The following is a 20,855-nucleotide window of genomic DNA, read 5'->3' on the forward strand; positions in this document are numbered from 1 at the left end:
CTAGCTCTGGGCATCTCTGCTCCCCAAGAAGGGAAGATGAGGCAGTGTCAAGGTTAGGAGCACAGGCTCTGCATGAGGCTGAGCCTGCTGAAGAACTGAGCAGCTGTGACTTGGGCAGGTCATTTACCCCCTCCTTGGCTCAGCGTCTTCTTCTGTAAGTACAGATGATAATGGCACTTACCTCTCCTAGTGAGGATTCCATGAGATAAAGCCTGTGAAGGTCTCAGCACAGAGCGGGGCACACAATGAGTGCCCACTAAATGTTACTTATTAAAATCATGCAAGCCACGCCAAACAGGGCTGGGGTACCTGGGATGCATTTTAGCATCTTGTCTGGAAAGCAATTTTTTTTTTTTTTTTGAGATGGAGTTTCGCTCTTGTTGCCCAGGCTGGAGTGCAGTGGCGTGATCTCGGCTCACCGCAACCTCCGCCTCCCGGGTTCAAGCTATTCTCCTGCCTCAGCCTCCCCCCGAGTAGCTAGGTTTACAGGCATGCGCCACCACGCCTGGCTAATTTTTTGTATTTTTTGTAGAGACAGGGTTTCTCTGTGTTGGTCAAACTGATCTCAAACTCCCGACCTCAGGTGATCCGCCCGCCTCGGCCTCCCAAAGTGCTGGGATTACAGGCGTGAGCCACTGCACCCGGCCTGGAAAGCAGTTTTCTTTTTTTTTTTTTTTTTTTTTTTTGAGACAGAGTCTCGCTCTGTCCCCGGGCTGGAGTGCAGTGGCCGGATCTCAGCTCACTGCAAGCTCCGCCTCCCGGGTTTACGCCATTCTCCTGCCTCAGCCTCCCGAGTAGCTGGGACTACAGGCGCCCGCCACGTCGCCCGGCTAGCTTTTTGTATTTTTTTTTAGTAGAGACGGGGTTTCACCCTGTTAGCCAGGATGGTCTCGATCTCCTGACCTCGTGATCCACCCGTCTCGGCCTCCCAAAGTGCTGGGATTACAGGCTTGAGCCACCGCGCCCGGCCAGCAGTTTTCTTGTCTGGAAAGCAATGCTGCTTGGGAAAGAAGGCTCAGTCAGGAAGCTGCATTCTGAAGTCATTTTTATTCAGTAACTAACACCATAATAACCAGAGTTCCATCTGAGAGGAGAGGAAAGTGAGAAGGGGCCAGAACCCTTTAATGGCTGAGAAGCCTCCTCAAGGCTATGTTGGGGCAGTAGGGAGGCAGACAGATGAAGATCTTAGGGAAGCTCCTGACCCAGCCCAGGCTGCTGCCCACAGGGCAGGAGGAAAGCCCAGGAGGGGAGACAAGACCTCCCTGTTGCAACCAAGAGGCTGAGCAAGACGCTGGTGTCTGTAGCCCACAGCTTCACCCGGGAGGGGCCAGGGCTCCTGCCCTGTGAAAGCCTTTAGGTGTACAGTGGGGGAAAGGGCAGTTCAGCTGTTGGCTGGAGCCTGCAGAAGATAGAGGAGATAACCTTGAGGTGCAGGGTCACTGCTCCCAGCCTCCAGGGGACTGTCGGGCACACACACCCACCCTGTCACCTACCAGTTCTCTGGGCTCCAGGTGGTACCAGAGGCCTCCATGAGGTGGAAAGTGTAGGCCTGGCGCGAGTGATCGGAGAGGTTCTGCTTGCTCTTGTGCACCACTTCTCCATGGATGAGGACCAGGGCCCCTGGCAGAGACACAAGCAGGTCAGGAACCCACCAGTGCCACATCCTCCGTCCCCAGGGCAGGAAGGGACACGGGCCCTCCTCCCTCCAGCCGTTTTGTGGCCCCCATCCATCCCCATTCCCTTCCCTGAAAGCTCATGCACCTGCAGCCTCCCACAGGGTCGGAAGCTAAGCTGCTGAGATTCCAGTTCCTCTAGGATCGAGTCCCCTCTGCTGTGGACTGTGGCCTTGGCAAGCCTTAGGAAGGGCCTGCCCTCCAGAGGTCTTTGCAGGATCAGGCAGAAGCCCTCTGCACTGTGCCAGTCCACTGGGACCTCTCCGGTGTTTCCCTTTTCGTAAGAGAAAGGACCCGCCCAACAGCCGACATTGGTTGAGCAGTGGCCATGCACTAGGCAGACTCTGTATCCACGTATTTATCATCTCACTGACTTCCCACTTCACGTTTGGGGACATTCAGGCTCAGGGAGTCAGTCATTTGCCCAGAGAAACAGCCTATAAGTAGCCGAGTGTGGATTCTAGCGTGATCTGGGTCAGCTTGCAGGAAAACATGCTGCTTCCTGACTTCCCAGCCCCCATCCAGCCCTCCTCTTTCTGTGACTTCACTGCCCTCAGATGACCCCGAGGGCAACCTCTTGGATGTCGGGTAGTCGAGCAGGCACAGACGGATGGACTCAGCCCCCTGCCTCTCTGCCCTCTGCATCTGCCTACCTCTCTGCACTGGGGTGGGCACAAAGAGGCTGTTATCCCGGGCTGGCTCTGACCCGAGGAAGCTGGTGCCAGGCACTGAGCCAACAGGGGCCCGGACCATCCTTCTTGACACGCCCCCTGCAGGCCAAGATAGAGAGCCTTAAACTCCTTCTTTCTCGGGGTCCCTCTCCCTAGCGGGTGGGGAGTCCGAAGTGGGCAGAAGAGACAGGGTTCCTCACTGGTGTGGGAGCCAGGGATGAACCAGAGACAGCCGTTCTCCAGCGTGGCGTCCTCCACTGCGATCCATACGCCCAGCACCCGGCCCAGGGGCTCCGTGTACAGGAAGGAGGCGTCCTGATGAGGGGAGACTACAGCAGGTCCACGGGGAGTGAGAAGCCCATCCTTTTGCCTGGTCCCACCTCACCTTGGCCTCATTACCCCCTCCTCAGTCCTCTGGGTGCTCTTCAGGGCCAGCCTTCCCACGATTGGTCAGAATCTCATCACTTCCTGGCCCAGGACTCTAAGGCAAAGCGATTTCACCTCTCAAAGCTTCAACTTCCTAAACTGTAAAGTGGCTCCAACAACAACCTACCTCACAGGGTGCTAGAGGATTTTATGAGATGATGTATGAAAAGTGCTTAGGGGCCGGGCGCGGTGGCTCAAGCCTGTAATCCCAGCACTTTGGGAGGCCGAGACGGGCGGATCACGAGGTCAGGAGATCGAGACCATCCTGGCTAACCCGGTGAAACCCCGTCTCTACTAAAAAAAGTACAAAAAAACAGCCGGGCGAGGTGGCGGGCGCCTGTAGTCCCAGCTACTCGGGAGGCTGAGGCAGGAGAATGGCGGGAACCCGGGGGGCGGAGCTTGCAGTGAGCTGAGATCGCGCCACTGCACTCCAGCCTGGGCGACAGAGCGAGACTCCGTCTCAAAAAAAAAAAAAAAAAAAAAAAAAGAAAAGTGCTTAGGGCCCAACCATGTAACTGCTTGATATAAAGTAGCGCTATTGTTTAATTCCAGTGAGATAACTCAAGCCACCCTTCTTAACCAGGGACAAGTGGCCCCCAGCCACCAGATGGTTCACCCAGTGGCATAAGTTTGGGAAGCTAGAGCTTAGCGCGGTGGCTCACACCTATAATCTCAGCACTTTGGGAGGCCGAGGCGGTTGGATCACCTGAGGTCAGCAATTTAAGACCAGCCTGGCCAACATGGTGAAACCCTGTCTCTACTAAAAATACAAAAATTAGCCGGGTGTGGTGGGGGGCACCTATAATCCCAGCTACTTGGGAGGCTGGGACAGGAGAATTGCTTGAACTCGGGAGGCAGAACTTTCAGTGAGCCAAGATTGCGCCACTGCACTCCAGTCTGGGTGACAGAGAGAGACTCTCTCTCAAAAAAAAAAAAAAAAAGATTGGGAAGTTGGGTGCAAAGCGGGGAGATGCTATGATCAGGCATCCACATTTCTTTATTATTATTTTTTTTTTGAGACAGAGTCTGGCTCTGTCGCCCAGGCTGGAGTGCAGTGGCGTGATCTTGGCTCACTGCAACCTCCACCTCCAGGATTCAAGCGATCCTCCTGCCTCAGCCTCCCGAGTAGCTGGGATTACAGGCATGCACCACCACGCCCGGCTAATTTTCGTATTTTTAGTAGAGATAGGGTTTCACCATGTTGGCCAGGCTGGTCTTGAACTCCTGACCTTAGGTGATCTCCCCACTCAGCCTCCCAAAGTGCTGGGATTACAAGTGTGAACCACCGCTCCTGGCCAGCATCCAAGTTTTTAAAAACCTCCCCCAATGATGCTGGGGCACAGTTAGGATGCGGAACCACCAAACAAAGGAACGTGCTCCTCAACAACAGAATAAACAGGCTCCTGTCTCACCTCCTTCCTTCCCGGGCAACTGCGTGTTTTCTGAACACCAAACTTTAAGACAGACCTCCAAAGGAACGTTTGAAATGGAAGGGGCTTTGAAACATTTGGGAGAGGAATGGTGGAAGGAACTGGGAGAGCTGGACTCAGGCAGAGAAGGCTAAGGGTGGGGATGGTCATCCCTTTGGGGAACTGCATACAGGCTGAATGGTGGAAGAAGGGGGTGGTCACAAGGAGGCCAACGTGGGCTCGTGCAAGGAAGGAAAGGGCTTCCTGAGACGGGGTGAGCTCCCTGTCACCAGAGGTATTTGAACAGAAGTGGATAATCACCTACCAGGGAGGCTGTAAAGGGTGACTGCATGGGGTAGGGTGTGGAACTAGATCAGCAATTTTCCTGGAGTCCTCCTCCAGGAAACTTGTTAGAAACACAGATTCCAGGGCTGGGCGTGGTGGCTCATCCCTGTAATCCTAGCACTTTGGGAGGCTGAGGCAGGTGGATCACCTGAGGTCAGGAGTTCGAGACCAGCCTGGCCAACATGGTGGAACCCCCGTCTCTACTAAAAATACAAAAAATTAGCTGGGCGTGGTGGTGGACACCTGTAATACCAGCTACTTGAGAGGCTGAGGCAGGAGAATCACTTGAACCAGAAAGGCGGAGGTTGTAGTGAGCCAAGATTGTGCCATTGCATTCTAGCTTGGGTGACAAGAATGAAAATCTGTCTCAAAAAAAAAAAAAAAAAAAAAAAAGGGCCGGGCGCGGTGGCTCAAGCCTGTAATCCCAGCACTTTGGGAGGCCGAGGCGGGCAGATCACGAGCTCAGGAGATCGAGACCATCCTGGCTAACATGGTGAAACCCCGTCTCTACTAAAAAAATACAAAAAACTAGGCCAGGCGCGGTGGCTCAAGCCTGTAATCCCAGCACTTTGGGAGGCTGAGACGGGCGGATCACGAGGTCAGGAGATCGAGACCATCCTGGCTAACACGGTGAAACCCCGTCTCTACTACAAAATACAAAAAAACTAGCTGGGCGAGGTGGCGGGCGCCTGTAGTCCCAGCTACTCGGGAGGCTGAGGCAGGAGAATGGCATAAACCTGGGAGACGGAGCTTGCAGTGAGCTGAGATCCGGCCACTGCACTCCAGCCCGGGCGACAGAGCGAGACTCTGTCTCAAAAAAAAAAAAAAAAAAAGAATTCCCACGCCCATGCAGCCCTACTGGCTCAAGATCTCAGCGACTAGCCCAGGAATCTGTTTTTTTGTTTGTTTATTTTGGTTTGGTGTTTTTGTTTGTTTGTTTTTGAGACAGAGTCTTACTCTGTTGTCCAGGCTGGAGTGCAGTGGTGTGATCTCGGCTCACTGCAACCTCCGCCTCTGGGTTGAAGCGATTCTCCTGCCTCAGCCTCCTGAGTAGCTAGGACTGCAGGTGTGCGCTACTATACCCACCTACTTTTTCTATTTTTAGTAGAGATGGGGTTTCAACATGTTGGCCAGGCTGGTCTCGAATTCCTGACCTCAGGTGATCGGCCCACCTCTGCCTCCCAAAGTGCTGGGATTACAGGCATGAGCTACCACGCCTGGCCTAGGAAATTTGTATTTTTTTTTTTTTTTTTTTTTGAGACAGAGTCTCGCTCTGTCGCCCAGGCTGGAGTGCAGTGGCCGGATCTCAGCTCACTGCAAGCTCCGCCTCCCAGGTTCACGCCATTCTCCTGCCTCAGCCTCCCGAGTAGCTGGGACTACAGGCGCCCGCCACCTTGCCCGGCTAGTTTTTTGTATTTTTTTTAGTAGAGATGGGGTTTCACCGGGTTAGCCAGGATGGTCTCAATCTCCTGACCTCCTGATCCGCCCGTCTCGGCCTCCCAAAGTGCTGGGATTACAGGCTTGAGCCACCGCGCCCGGCCGGAAATCTGTATTTTTAACTAGCTGGGGTTGGTGGCAGGTTCAGGACCCACTATGCCAAAGACACAAGGTTTCCCTCCCAATCCGCTTTCAGAGGAAGGAATGGAAGCCGGTTCCTCCTCTCCGGCCCAGGCTCCTACAGCAGACAGGAGCAAGGCATTCCCTCCTTCTAAAGATCTGAGAACCACCACGGTCTTAGATATCCCACCCATGGCCTTTTCAGGGGCCCATAGCTCTCAGCTCACCTTCACCGCCAAAGTGAGGTTGCTGCAAGAGAGAGGAAAAGCCTGGTGAGGACAGAGGAGAGCAGAGAGGAGCTGGGCTTGCTCTGAGAGTCGCAGGATGCTGCTGCCCTGGCCACAGGCATTTTCCTCTCAGAATTCCACCTCAACACCCAGCTACTGAGCAGCTACCGTGTGCCAACCCCAGGAGGGATGCAAAAAGAAAATCCCCCCTGCCCAACGAGCTCCTAGCATGTGCAAGCACACACATGCCTAACAAGATCACAAAGCAGAGCGGGGCAAGGACTGGAGGGAGAGGCTAGGACGCAGGCCAGCAGTTGAGCCTTCCAGCCCCAGAGTCAGACGGGTCCTTCTTTTCTCAGGTGTTCTGGAAGGCTTCTTAAAGGTGGTGGCACTGAGCTGAGCCTTGAAAGCTGGGAGCACAACATTTCAATTGCCAAAGAAGGGAGGAGGGAGGTCGAGGGAGGCCTGGGGATGACCCTCCCTCCTACCACCAAATTTTTTTTTTGTCTTTTTTTTTTTCTTCCTTTTTGTGGAGAACAGGGTCTCGCTATATTGCCCAGGCAGATCTCGAACTCCTGGGCTCAAGCAATCCTCCCACCTCTGCCTCCCTGAGAGCTGGGATTACAGGCGTGAGCCACCACGCCCCGCCAAATTTTTTTTTTTTTTTTTGAGATGGAGCCTTGCTCTGTCACCCAGGCTGGAGTGCATTGGCGTGATCTCCACTCACTGTAACCTCCACCTCCTGGGTTCAAGCAATTCTCCTGCCTCAGCCTCCCGAGTAGCTGGGACTACAGGTGTGTGCCACCATGCCTGGCTAATTTTTGTATTTTTAGTAGAGATGGGGTTTCTCCATGTTGGCCAGGCTAATCTCGAACTCCTGACTTCAAGTGATCTGCCCGCTTCAGCCTCCCAAAGTGCTGGGATTACAAGCATGAGCCACCACGCCCAGCCCCTACCACCAAATTTTAACAGCATCAACTAAGTTCCAGGTGCTTTAGCCAGAGGAGACCGATTTTCCATGTTCTCCCACCAACATAATAATTCCAGCAACTTTTGGCCCATTGTACAGAAGGGCTTGGTATGAGCAGTCTGCCCATTTTACAGATGGTAAACTGAGGCCAGGACAAGGAGCTCACCTTAAAGATGTACATGCTCTGCACCACCACGGGCATCTGGAGGCCCAGACTTCTGGCCAAGGTCTGGAGGGGGGCAAAGGTCATGCTGCCAGCCTGCCACACATGGCCCAGCCTCCTGGCCCTCACCCCTACCTCTGCTCACCTGCACCTTGGGGGAGTGCGTGATGCTCTTGAAGACAGGGTCGTGGGCGTGCAGAGCTGCGGGACAGAAGGAGGCTGTCAGCGCCATCTCAGGCCCACGTGTCCCTCCACACCCAGCTCTGGGCACCCACACTCAGGCTCACTTTGACATTCTCACCTATTTTGTATGCATTAACCCTTCTGCCTGTTTACAACCGAGTAATGGGCTCCACGGGAGCCTTTCCCCCACCCAGGCCCTATGCCACCCATGCCCTTATCCTTGACATTCTGGGAAGCTGGGAAGCTCAGTCCAACCCCTCACAGATGACTAAGGGCTCTTTGGCGCCAATCACGTGCAGCAATCTCGGTGCCACCATTTGCTCTGTGTGACCTCGGGTAACCATTTCTCTCCTGCGAGCCTCAGTTTCCTCTTCTGTCAAATGAGGATTAGAAGCACCTGGGAGGCAGGGCTGCTGTGGGACTCAATGGGCTAATGAATGGGCAGGGACAGCCCAAGGCCTGGCATGGGATAGTCCCTCATTGTCATAAACATAAGATTGAATGCATTTAATGCCACTGAGCTACGTACTTTTTTTTTTTTTTTTTTTTTTTGAGATGGAGTCTCGCTCTGTCACCCAGGTTGGAGTGCAGTGGTACAATCTCAGCTCACGGCAACCCTCACCTCCTGGATTCAAGCAATTCTCCTGCCTCTGCCTCCTAAGCAGCTGGGACTACAGGCGTGCGCCACCATTCCCAGCTAATTATTGTATTTTTAGTAGAGATGGGGTTTCACTATATTGGCCAGGCTGGTCTCAAACTCCTGACCTTGTGATCCCCCTGCCTTGGCCTCCCAAAGTGCTGGGATTACAGACGTGAGCCACCATGCCCGACCGAGTTACGTACTTTAAAGGGGTTATCATGGTATGGTAAATCTTACATGTATTTTACCACAACTTGTCTACAAGCCTACCATGATATAACTTCAGGTTTAACAATAAGCTTTCCAGTATAGTAGCTTATGCCTATAATTCCAGCATTTTGGGAGGCCAAGGCAGGAGGACCACTTGAGCCTCGACTAGCCTAGGCAACATAACGAGACCTCATCTCAATTTTATTTTACAAAATAAATAAGCATTCTACAACACAAATTATAATGTATGATCCTAAAGAAAGAAAATGAGGGTTTTCTTACTTGACTTTGGGGTGTCAGAATAGGGACCCTGTCAGCAGGTCAGATGCCCCTTAGGGTGGCTCCAGGGAGCACTGGACCCAGGAGCTCCCCCAGGCCAGGCAGTAGAGAGTGGAAGAGCCTGCACATGCCCATCTGTTGGGGGGAATCAGGTGACCCCCTATCCCCAGTGCTGTGGCAGCAGTGTCATGATTAGCAGAGGGGCTGAAGACCAGAGGGGAGCCTGCAGCCACAAATGCCATTCACCCGACCACTAACTTACTATGGGCTTTATTTTTTTCTTTTTTTTTTTTTTGAGACAGAGTTTTACTCTTGTTGCCCAGGCTAGAGTGCAATGGTGCGATATCGGCTCACTGCAACCTCCACCTCCTGGGTTCAAGCTATTTTCCCGCCTCAGCCTCCCGAGTAGCTGGAATTAGAGGCATGTGCCACCATGTTCGGCTAATTTTGTATTTTTAGTAGAGATGGGGTTTCTCCATGTTGGTCAGGCTGGTTTTGAACTCCCGACCTCAGGTTATCTGCCCACCTTGGCCTCCCAAAGTGCTGGGATTACAGGCGTGAGCCACCAAGCCCAGCCACTATGGGCTTTCATTAAGGCTCCTAAATTCTTCAGGCTTCAGTTTCCCCATTCTTTTTTTTTTTTTTTTTTTTGAACAGGGGCGCACTGTCTCTGTCACCCAGTCAAGCTGGAGTGCAATGGCACAATCTTGGCTCACTGCAACATCTGCCTCCCCGGTTCAAGCGATTCTCCTGCCTCAGCCTCCTGAGTAGCTGGGACTACAGGTGTGCGCCACTACAGTCACCTAATTTTTTCTATGTTGGCCAGGCTGGTCTTGAACGCCTGACCTCAAGTGATCCACCTGCCTCGACTTCTCAAAGTATGTGTTAGGATTACAAGTGTGAGCCACCACTCCCAGCCAGTTCCCCCATCTTCTTTCCTGCACCCCCAAGCCCCTGCTCACCGTGGCCAATTTTGTTGACGGATTTCTCCGGAGGGACCAGGAAATTTCCTGTGGCACAAAGAACAGATAAAGGCAGAGAACTGGTGTCTAGCCTTCCATGGGCAGCTGGCCTCAGCACTCTTCCATCCCTGGGAGCAGATCCCCGAGTCCAGCCTACCCTCACCATGGCTCCTGCCCAGCTCTAGGGCCCCAGCTCCAAACCTTTCTCGTCAAAAACGCCTTTCTCAAAGAAGAATCGAATCTTGTCACCACTGCTCAAGAAATAGTCTGTGCTGCCCTGTGGAAAGGGGACATCAGAGGATTGAGATAGCATCTCAGGGTCAGAGCTGGGCCTGGCAAAGAGGGAGGTGGATTCAGAAACTTCCTACCGCCACAGGGTTACAGACCGCCTGGGGGCTTCTCAAACTTGTCCACTACGGCACAGACAGTGAGCCGGAACTTCAAGTGCCTGGAAGCACACCCCAAAGATGCAAACACGGAATTTCTTGGGAACCTCACTATACTGTGATTCAGAACATGGATGCTAGAGTGGTACAGGGCTGGTTCCCTGGTAGCCTTGGGCCCCTGGTTTTATGTCACCAAGACTTGATTTTCTCATCTGTAAAAAAGGAATAATAATGGCCGGGCTTAAGGACTCACACCTGTAATCCCACCACTTTGGGAGGCTTAGGCGGCAGATCACTTGAGGCCAGGAGTTCCGAGACCAGCCTGGCCAACATGGTGAAACTTAGTCTCTACTAAAAATACGAAAATTAGCTGGGCGTGGTGGGCACCTGTAGTCCCAGGTACTCAGGAGGCTGAGGCAGGAGAATCGCTTGAACCTGGGAGGCAGAGGTTGCAGTGAGCCGAGATTGCACTACGGCACTCCAGCCTGGGCGACAGAGTGAAACTCTGTCTCAAAAAAAGCAGAAGGCTGGGCTCAGTGGCTCACACCTGTAATCCCAGTACTTTGGGAGGCCGAGGCGGACGGATCACGAGGTCAGGAGATCGAGACCATCCTGGTTAACACCGATGAAACCCCGTCTCTACTAAAAAAATACAAAAAATTAGCCGGGCACAGTGGCAGGCACCTGTAGTCCCAGCTACTTGGCAGGCTGAGGCAGGAGAATGGCGTGAACCTAGGAGGCAGAGCTTGCAGTGAGCCGAGATCAGGCCACTGCACTCCAGCCTGGGCAACAGAGTAAGACTCTGTCTCAAAAAAAAAAAAAAAAAAAAAAGGTAATAATAATACAACTGACCAGGTGTGGTGGCTCACGCCTGTAATTCCAGTACTTTGGGAGGCTGAGGCGGGCGGATCATCTGAGGTCAGGGGTTCAAGACCAGCCTGACCTACATGGAGAAACCCTGTGTCTACTAAAAATACAAAATTAGCTGGGCATGGTGGCGCATGCCTGTAATCCCAGCTACTCGGGAGGCTGAGGTAGGAGAATCGCTTGAACCTGGGAGGCGGAAGTTGCGGTGAGCCGAGATCGCACCATTGCACTCCACCCTGGGCAACGAGAACAAAATTCCGTCTCAGGAAAAAATAAAAATAAAAATACAAAAAATTAGCCGGGTGTGGTGGCAGGCGCCTGTAATCTCAGCTACTCGGGAGGCTGAGGCAGGAGAATCGCTTGAACCCGGGAGGTGGAGGTTGCAGTGAGCTGAGATCGCACCATTGCACTCCAGCCCAGGTGACAGCGTGAGACTCCATCTCAAAAAAATTTTTAAAAGTAAATAATAAGGCCGGGCGCGGTGGCTCAAGCCTGTAATCCCAGCACTTTGGGAGGCTGAGAAGGGCGGATCACGAGGTCAGGAGATCGAGACCATCCTGGCTAACCCGGTGAAACCCCGTCTCTACTAAAAAAATACAAAAAACTAGCCGGGCGAGGTGGCAGGCGCCTGTAGTCCCAGCTACGCGGGAGGCTGAGGCAGGAGAATGGCGTAAACCCGGGAGGCGGAGCTTGCAGTGAGCTGAGATCCGGCCACTGCACTCCAGCCTGGGCGACAGAGCGAGACTCTGTCTCAAAAAAAAAAAAAAAAAAAAAGTAAATAATAGGCTGGGCACGGTGGCTCAAGCCTGTAATCCCAGCACTTTGGGAGGCTAAGATGGGTGGATCACGAGGTCAGGAGATCGAGACCATCCTGGCTAACCCGGTGAAACCCCGTCTCTACTAAAAAATACAAAAACTAGCCAGGTGAGGTGGTGGGCGCCTGTAGTCCCAGCTACTCGGGAGGCTGAGGCAGGAGAATGTCGTGAACCAGGGAGGCGGAGCTTGCAGTGAGCTGAGATCCGGCCACTGCACTCCAGCCTGGGCGACAGAGCGAGACTCCGTCTCAAAAAAAAAAAAAAAAAAGAGAGACAGGGTTTTACCATGTTGCCCAGGCTGGTCTCAAACTCCTGAGCTCAAGCGATTTGCCCGCTGCCTTGGCCTCACAAAGTGCTGGGATTATAGGCTTGAGCCACCATGCCTGGACAGTAAAAATATTACAGGTAATGATGCTAAGCATATGTCAACGATTTTACTGAATTCGTTATTTCACAAGGGAACCAGTAAGATGTTACAATTGGTTCAAAGGATAATTCCAAGAATTACACACACATGTATGTAGATACTAAGGAATACTGAAACAAATTTTTTTTTTTTTTTTTTGAGATAGAATCTTGCTCTGTCACCCGAGCTGGAGTGAATGGCACGATCTCAGCTCACTGTAACCTCTCCCTCCAGGGTTCAGGCAATTCTCCTGCCTCAGCCATCCAAGTAGCTGGGACCACCGGCGCCTACAACCACGCCCAGTTAATTTTTGTATTTTTGGTAGAGACCGGGTTTCATCACGTTCCCTAGGCTAGTCTCGAACTCTTGACCTCCAGCAATCTGCCTGTCTCAGCCTCCCAAAGTGCTGGGATTACAGGTGTAAGCCACCATTCCCGGCCCTTGAAATGAATTTAGAGATAGATGCAAACTGTTCTTTTTTTTTTTTTTTTTTTTGAGACAGGGTCTCTATCACCCACCCAGACTGGAGTGCAGTGGCATGATCATAGCTCACTGCAGCCTCAACCTCCTGGCCCCAAGTGATCCTTCGGCCTCAGCCTCCCATGTAGCTGGGACCACAGGCATATACCACCATGCTCAGCTAATTTTTAAAAACTTTTTTGTAGGCCGGGAGCGGTGGCTCAAGCCTGTAATCCCAGCACTTTGGGAGGCCGAGACGGGCGGATCACGAGGTCAGGAGATCGAGACCATCCTGGCTGACACGGTGAAACCCCGTCTTTACTAAAAAATACAAAAAAACTAGCCGGGCGAGGTGGAGGGCGCCTGTAGTCCCAGCTACTCGGGAGGCTGAGGCAGAAGAATGGCGTGAACCTGGGAGGCGGAGCTTGCAGTGAGCCAAGATCACTCCACTGCACTCCAGCCTGGGCGGCAGAGCGAGACTCTGTTTCAAAAAAATAAATAAATAAATAAATAAATAAAAATTAAAAAAAAAAAAAAACTTTTTTGTAGAGACAGGGTCTCACTTTGTTGACCTGGCTGGTTTCGAACTCCTGGGCTCATGCAATCCTCCCTCCTTGGCCTCCCAAAGTGCTGGGATTACAGGCATGAGCCACAATACCCAGCTGCCCAACTGTTCTATCCGCAGGGCAATAATTGCATTCCCTAGGACCCAGTTCACGGTAACGTGACTGGAACAGAGTGGCACTGATTCCCCTACTTGGACAAGTATCATGTGCATTATTATCAGTTTTATCCAACTTACAGTGTTGTAAAATAGCTCAGACAAGGAAAGCTGGAGGTAACCCAAGAGAATGAGACAGGACGCCCACTGATCTTTTTTTTTCTCACAATATCAAGAGTGAATATTGAGGATGTTACTGAGTGCTAGGTACCATGCCAATCTCTTTTCTTTGCACCTATTTTAAACCAAGATATATCAGCATTTTTTTTTTTTTTTTTGAGACAGGAGTCTTGCTCTGTTGCCCAGGTTGGAGTGCAGTGACATGATCTCAGCCCACCGCAACCTCTGCTTCCTGGGTTCAAGGGATTCTCCTAAGTAGCTGGGATTACAGGCACTCACCACCAGGCCTGGCTAATTTTTATGTTTTTAGTAGAAACAGTGTTTCACCATGTTGCCCAGGCTGGTCTCAAACTCCTGACCTCAGGTGATCCGCCTGCCTCAGCCTCCCAAAGTGCTGGGATTACAGGCGTGAGTCACTGTGCCCAGCCAATATATCAACTTTATTCTCATGTTCTTCCCACCCCATAACCCGTTAGTCTCTGAAGGCAGTTTGGAGGGCACAGGATTTGGCCCTTCTTACTCCTGGGAACCCTTGAGTGACCTGCCTGTCTCTGGCTGCAGGACCTGTCTCTGCTTCCCCCAATATCCCCCCGAAAGGAAGGTAGCCGTGCAGCAATGAGACCAGCTTTTTGGAGGAAACTGTCATTCCTTAACCGGTTCTTTCTCCTTCTCAAGACCCCTTTCTCCCCATTCCCTGGGATGGCTTCCGGCTGTTGTAGTTCTGCTTATGCCCACCAGATGGCAGGTGCTCCTCAGCGTGAGTGCCAGGATCCCGCCTGGCCCAGGCCCAAGCAGGCTCATAATAAACTCCAAGTAGGAAGGGTCAAGAGAACCGTGTGGGAGACCCCAGAGTCTTCAATTTACCCATTGCAAACTGTACTGGGACCTATCATGTGACCTATTCGGTCACTGGGGGGAGAAAATCTGAGTTCCTAGTCTCATGGGGGATAACAGTTACATAGGTGGGGGTCATCCAGACCACTGGGCTCATTCCAGGCGGCTGGCCACAAAGTGGCCTTTGGTGGCTGGAGAACAGGAAGTAAACCTAAGCTGGGAACAGCAGGGACTTGGTATCAGACAGATCTGGGTTGAAATCCTGACTCTGTCCACTACTAACTGTGTGGCTTGGGGCAAGTGATCTGAACCTCATTTTCCCCACCTGTCTAATGGGATAATAGCCTGTAATCTCAGCACTTTGGGAGACCGAGGTGGGTGGATCACCTGAGGTCGGAAGTTCGAGACCAGCCTGACCAACATGATGAAACCCTGTCTCGGCCGGGCGCGGTGGCTCAAGCCTGTAATCCCAGCACTTTGGGAGGCCAAGACGGGCGGATCACGAGGTCAGGAGATCGAGACCATCCTGACTAACACAGTGAAACCCCGTCTCTACTAAAAATACAAAAAAACTTAGCCGGGCGAGGTGGCAGGTGCCTGTAGTCCCAGCTACTTGGGAGGCTGAGGCAGGAGAATGGCGTAAACCCGGGAGGCGGAGCTTGCAGTGAGCTGAGATCCGGCCACTGCACTCCAGCCTGGGTGACAGAGCGAGACTCCGTCTCAAAAAAAAAAAAAAAAAAAAAGAAACCCTGTCTCTAGTAAAAATACAAAAATTAGCCAGGCCTGGTGGCACATGCCTGTAATCCCAGCTACTCAGGAGGCTGAGGCAGGAGAATCACTTGAACCCGGGAGTTGGGGAGGTTGCAGTGAGCTGAGATCACGCTACTGAACTCCAGCCTGGGCAACAGAGTGAGACTCTGTTTTAAAAAAAAGAAAAAAGAAAAAAAAAAAAAAGGACTATAAAGCCTACTTGATAACATAACTTCCCAGTGAGAAGTGAGGGAAAGGTGTGTAAGGGGCTTGGCCTGACACCTCGGAGCCTTCGGATTCTCCCTTCTACGCTGCTGCTCTGGCCGGGGACCAAGCCCTCCCTCAAAGGCCACATCCCACCCTCTAAGTGCCCCAGACACATGCCTGGGCTCGAAGCTGCTCCTCTTCCTGGGTGGAGAATTCTGTGCGGCAGTGGAGAGGAACATCCATTTCAGCCACTATCTCACCAATCCTCTGTTGCATGGCCGCACACTCTTCTGCAGACAAGAATCCTTCCAGCACCAGGAATCCATCCTGTTGGAACTGCAGGCAGGATTGAGACTCAGGCTTCCCCAGTCTGCAGATGCTCCTGTCTGTCCCTTCCCTCAACCGTGTAGCTGTGTGAAGGTGGGACCAGGTATCCTGTTTGCTGCCCTGTCCCCAACCCCAGGCATGGAGTCTGGCACCCAGCAAAGAGCAGTCAATATTGGCTGCTTGAATGAAAGAAAAAGTAGTTAGGCCGGGTGCAGTGACTCATCCTATAATCCCAGCACTTTGGGAGGCTGAGGTGGGCAATAACTTGCGGTCAGGAGTTCAAGACCATCCTGGCCAACATGGTGAAACCTCATCTCTACTAAAAATACAAAAATCAGCTGGGCATGGTGGTGCATGCCTGTAGTCCCAGCTACTTGGGAGGCTGAGGCAGGAGAATCACTTGAACCCAGGAGGCGGAGGTTGCAGTGAGCCGAGATCACACCACTGCACTCCAACCTGAGCAACCGATGAGACTCCATCTCAAAAAAAAAAAAAAAAAGAAAGAAAGAAAGAAAAAGGAGGCTGGGCATGGCGGCTCATGCCTGTAATCCCAGCACTTTGGGAGGCCAAGGCAGGTGGATCACCTGAGGTCGGGAGTTCCAGACCAGCCTGACCAACATGGTGAAACCCCGTCTCTGCTAAAAAATACAAAAACTTGGCCAGGTGTGATGGCATGTGCCTGTAATCCCAACTCCTCGGAAGGCTGAGGCAGGAGAATAGCTTGAACTCAGGAGGTGGAGGTTGCAGTGAGCCAAGATCATGCCATTGTATTCCAGCCTGGTCAACAAGAGTGAAACTCCATCTCAAAAAAAGAGAAAAGAAAAGAAAAGAGAGGAGAAGAGGAGAAGCCCTTGACTTTGGGAGGAACATAAGGAATTGGGAATGGATAGGGCAGAGTGAGGGGAGGGGTGGAAGAGGAGGTGGGAGAGTGGCAGGGGCTGGGCCAGGCTGGGAGCTGGGTTCCATCTTGAGCGCAGTAGTAGCCATGGAGGGGAAGCAGATGACTTCTTCTGATTTGCTTCTGGTCCTGCTATTCTGAGGTTCTTGAGAGAGATAAGGAGAGAGCGAATATCTGCACATTTGCCTGCAGAGCGTTACCAAGTTTTAGCCCCAACAGGGACACTGAAAGTCATCTACTGCAGGGACGGTGGCTCATGCCTATAATCCCAATAGTTTGGGAGGCCAAGGTAGGTGGATCGCTTGAGGTCAGGAGTTGGAGACCAGCCTGGCCAGCATGGTGAAACCCTGTCTCTACTAAAAATACAGAAATTAGCCAGGTGTGGTGATGGGCGCCTGTAATCCCAGCTGCTCGGGAGGCTGAGGCAGGAGAATCATTTGAACCCAGCAAGCAGAGGTTGCAGTGAGCCGAGATCACGCCACTGCACTCTAGCCTGGAAGACCAAGCAAGACTTCATCTCAAAAAAAAAAAGAAAAAAGAAAAAAGGAAAAGAAAAGAAAGTCACCTACTGCACAAACCCACAAAGAGGCTAGTTTCCAGTTAAGGACACCCCTTCCCCTACCATGGGATCCCAGTTCTGGCTTCCACACACCATTCATGACCACCCAGCATGGGCCCCTCAGCTTTGCATGTTAGGAATTAATCACATCGGTATCAAACTGAAAAGTGCCTCCTTGGGAATTGGGCCAACCAACGGCAACCTGTGCAGCATACCCTTGATCCAGTAAATACACAAATACACTGCTAGGAATTCTTTTTTTCCTTTCTTTTCTTTTCTTTTTTCTTTTTTTTTGAGACGGAGTCTCACTCTTGTTGCCCAGGCTGAAATGCAATGGCATGATCTCAGCTCATTACAACCTCTACCTCTCAGGGTTAAGCGATTCTCCTGCCTCAGCCTCCTGAGTAGTTGGGATTATAGGCATGTGCCACCACGCCTGGCTAATTTTTGTATTTTTAGTAGAGACGAGGTTTCACCATGTTGGCCAGGCTGGTCTGGTCTCAAACTCCTGACCTCAGGTGATCCACCCACCTCGGACTCCCAAAATGCTGGGATTACAGGCATGAGCTACCATGCCCAGCCCTTTTCTTTTGGGTTTTTTATTTTATTTTTTAAGAGACAGGGTCTCTCTCTGTCACCCAGGCTGGAGAGCAATGATGTGATCATAGCTCATTGCAGCCTTGAACTTCTCGGGCTCAAGCAATCCTCCTACCTCAGTCTCCCGAGTAGCTGGGACTACACGTGCACACCACGACGCCTGGCTAATTTTATTTTATTTATTTTATTTTTATTTTATTTCATTTTTGAGACACAGTCTTGCTCTGTTGACCAGGCTGGAGTGCAGCAGCATGATCTCAGCTCACTGCAAACTCTGCCTCCCGAGTTCAAGTGATTCTCCAGCCTCAGACTTCCGAGTAGCTGGGATTACAGGCGTGTGCCACCATGCCTGGCTAAATTTTTGTATTTTTAGTAAAGATAGGGTTCTGCCATGTTGGCCAGGCTGGTCTCCAACTCCTGAGCTCAGGTGATTCACCTGCCTAGGCCTCCCAAAGTGCTGGGATTACAGGCGTGAGCCACCGCGCCTGGTCAATTTTTTTTTTTTTTTTTTTTTTTAGAGAAGGGGTCTTGCTATATTGCCCAAGCTGGTCTTGAACTCCTGGGCACAAGCGATCCTCCCACCTTGGCATCACAAAGTGGACTGGGATTACAGACGTGAGCCACAGCTAGGAATTGTTTTAGCAAGATTATGCAATAGGGGATCAAAGATATACATATACATATGGGGATATTCGCTGAGCTTCGTTTAATGACAGCACTAAGTGGGGAGTAATCTAAATGCTCAGTGCAAGGGGATTAGTTCAGCAAAGTATAGTTTATCTATCTGGAACACAATATAGCTGATAAAAATAATGTAGAAACATATTTCCTCTCAAAGACTGGCTATAAATTATTATCTGGTCATTGTGAGAACTTGACCAAGTAAGTACCCTCCTTTCTCTGGCCCTCAGGCTACCAAATGTGGATAGCAGTACAGCCTCCTTTATTGAACGTGGCAGGCTGGGCATGGTGGCTCACACCTTGTTGTCCCAGCACTTTGGAAGGCCAAGGCAGGAGGATCGCTTTAGCCCAGGAGTTTTGGACCAGCCTGGGCAACAAAGTGAGACCCCATCTCTACAAAAATAAAAATAGGACTGGGCACGGTGACTCATGCCTGTAATCCCAGCACTTTGGGAGGCCGAGGCAGGTGGATCACTTGAGGTCAGGAGTTCAAGACCAGCCTGGCCAACATGGTGAAATCCCATCTGTAGTAAAAATATAAAATTAGCCGGATGTGGTGGCACATGCCTGTAATCCCAGCTTTGGGAGGCTAAGGCAGGAGAATCGTCTGAATCTAGGAGGCAGAGGTTGTGGTGAGCTGAGATTGTGCCGTTGCACTCCAGCCTGGGCAAAAAGAGCAAAACTCCATCTCAAAAAAAAACAAAAAACAAAAACCAGAGCTGGGCACCCCCCCAAAAAAAACTTGTTCAGCACTTGATTTGTGGTAGCTGTTATAACAGACTTTGAAGCAAAGATTCTAGAGATGTATACGAAAATATTAAGTCTCAGCGTAAGAATGTATGAGTGATTATTATTATTATTAATTTTGAGACAGAGTTTCGCTCTTTTTGCCCAGGCTGGAGTGCAATGGCGCGATCTCAGCTCAGCGCAACCTCTGCCTCCCAGGTTCAAGCGATTCTCCTGCCTCAGCCTCCGAAGTAGCTGGGATTACAGGCATGCGCCACACCCCAGCTAATTTTGTATTTTTAGTAGAGAGGGGGTTTCTCCATATTGGTCAGGCTGGTCTTGAACTCTCGACCTCAGGTGATCCACCTGCCTCGGACTCCCAAAATGCTGGAATTACAGGCGTGAGCCACCGCGCCCGGCGAGTGATTTTTTAAAAGGCTGTGCCACACTAAGTCACACGAGGTAGCCTTTTGTGATTGGAGGAACATGGGCCCTCCTGGGTCCCTCGCAGGCCCCACCCCCTCCTGGGCGCTGCGCCCCCCAGCGTTGCTGACGCCTGCCCAGGGCTGAACTAGTGGTTTCCGAGGGTTTACTCTCGTTTTTGGTCAAAAACACACGTCCCCACCCACCCCACCCTGGGTCCTGTGATCTAGACACCCCGGGCTGTGTGTGAAGAAGTCAGGAGGGGTTGTGGTTGGGAACCCGCTCCTCTGGGCTTCACTTTCCTCCTCGGTAAAATGGGGCAGGGGGTGGGTTGGGCACCGGGACTACTGAAGGTCCGGCAGGGACCGCCGCCCCCCCCCCCCTCCCCCCCCCCCCCGCCATGACCCTCCCGGTCCCCACTTGCAGGCTCCTACCTTCTGGAGCTGTGAGGGGCTCAGGCAGGCCATGGAGACGCCAGGGCACTGGGCAGCTTCTAGGTGCGGCCTCCCTCCGGGTGGGGAGGACAAAGTTTAGGAGCCTGGGAGGACTTAACCCTTCCCTACCCGGAGAAAACCTGGTCCCACCACCCAGCTCTCCTCCCCCAGACACAGCCAGATCAGCCTGTGACCTCCAGGCCAATCTCCCCCGCCTCCACAACTAATCCAGGATTTGCCCTTTCCCATCTCCAAGGATTTTATCTGCTCCCTCTGGGTTTCTTTCTGGAAACCACCCCCTACCACTGCTTACCAGGTGCCGGGAAGCTATGCTCTGAGAGGGTCAGGCCAAGCAGCTGGGCTGAGTCCCAGTCCAGGCACCGCCATTCCCTGTGACTCTGAGGAACGCCTGCCTCTCTCTAGGCCTCAATCTGGATAGAATGGGATGCAGGGTTGGTCTGGGGGATGTGCGGCACCTCCCTTCCCCAGGTGATGGGCATTCCAAAGGTGGAAGAAGTCCTGGGGAGAACTATGTGGGCCCCTCCCAGCACCGATCTGATCCCTCTAGGTCCTGGGAGGATTATGGAAGAGAATTAACGCACCTGTCGGCAGCTTAGAGGAAGGTAGGAGACATAGGGTATCTTAGTAGGAAGAAGGGGATGAGGAGAGAGATGCTTCCTGTTACCCACCCTCAGGCCCAAGCTACTTGGCATCTCAAGTCGGCCTGCCACAGTGGAGCCGAGGTCAGAACACCACCCGCAGGCTGGGCGCGGTGGCTCACGCCTGTAATCCCAGCACTTCGGGAGGCCGAGGCGGGTGGATCATGAGGTCAGTAGATCGAGACCATCCTGGCTAACACAGTGAAACCCCGTCTCTACTAAAAATACAAAAAACTAGCCGGGCATGGTAGCACGTGCCTGTAGTCCCAGC

General features: G+C 52.1%; 1 protein-coding gene across 43 annotated transcripts; it reads right to left on the reverse strand.

Annotated features, from left to right (window-relative positions):
* Positions 1-1,028: 1,028 nt before the first annotated feature.
* PHYHD1 (phytanoyl-CoA dioxygenase domain containing 1) lies at positions 1,029-20,336 on the reverse strand. 43 transcript variants are annotated; one of them, XR_012424297.1, is made up of 12 exons: positions 20,239-20,336; positions 19,926-19,984; positions 15,458-15,616; positions 9,917-9,992; positions 9,716-9,763; positions 7,587-7,642; positions 7,445-7,507; positions 6,309-6,330; positions 2,545-2,673; positions 1,762-2,443; positions 1,494-1,620; positions 1,029-1,399 (listed from the first exon to the last, which is right to left on the reverse strand). XR_012424297.1 is itself a non-coding variant. In XM_074016338.1 (12 exons), the coding sequence occupies exons 2-12, from the start codon at positions 19,956-19,958 to the stop codon at positions 1,354-1,356; spliced, it is 876 nt and encodes a 291-aa protein (XP_073872439.1). In that variant the 5' UTR covers positions 19,959-19,984; positions 20,239-20,336; the 3' UTR covers positions 1,029-1,353. The 43 variants fall into 43 exon arrangements, 26 of the variants coding, with proteins under 26 accessions (XP_073872439.1, XP_073872442.1, XP_073872441.1 ...); XM_074016338.1 differs by having other exon boundaries at positions 2,327-2,443; XR_012424302.1 differs by lacking the exon at positions 19,926-19,984.
* Positions 20,337-20,855: the final 519 nt, after the last annotated feature.

This window comes from Macaca fascicularis, chromosome 15 (assembly GCF_037993035.2).
Source record: "Macaca fascicularis isolate 582-1 chromosome 15, T2T-MFA8v1.1".
NCBI classification, from domain to species: Eukaryota; Metazoa; Chordata; class Mammalia; order Primates; family Cercopithecidae; genus Macaca; species Macaca fascicularis.

Excerpts from the sequence above, each read along its gene's own strand:
- PHYHD1 (XM_065530024.2), bottom strand. The coding sequence starts at position 19,958 with ATGGCCTGCCTGAGCCCCTCACAGCTCCAGAAG. Across the intron at positions 7,508-7,586 it reads CGCACTCCCCCAAGGTGCAG|ACCTTGGCCAGAAGTCTGGG; the intron begins GTGAGCAGAGGT and ends GCCCCCCTCCAG. Across the intron at positions 1,621-2,326 it reads GCCCACCCCAGTGCAGAGAG|GGGCCCTGGTCCTCATCCAT; the intron begins GTAGGCAGATGC and ends TGTCTCTGCCAG.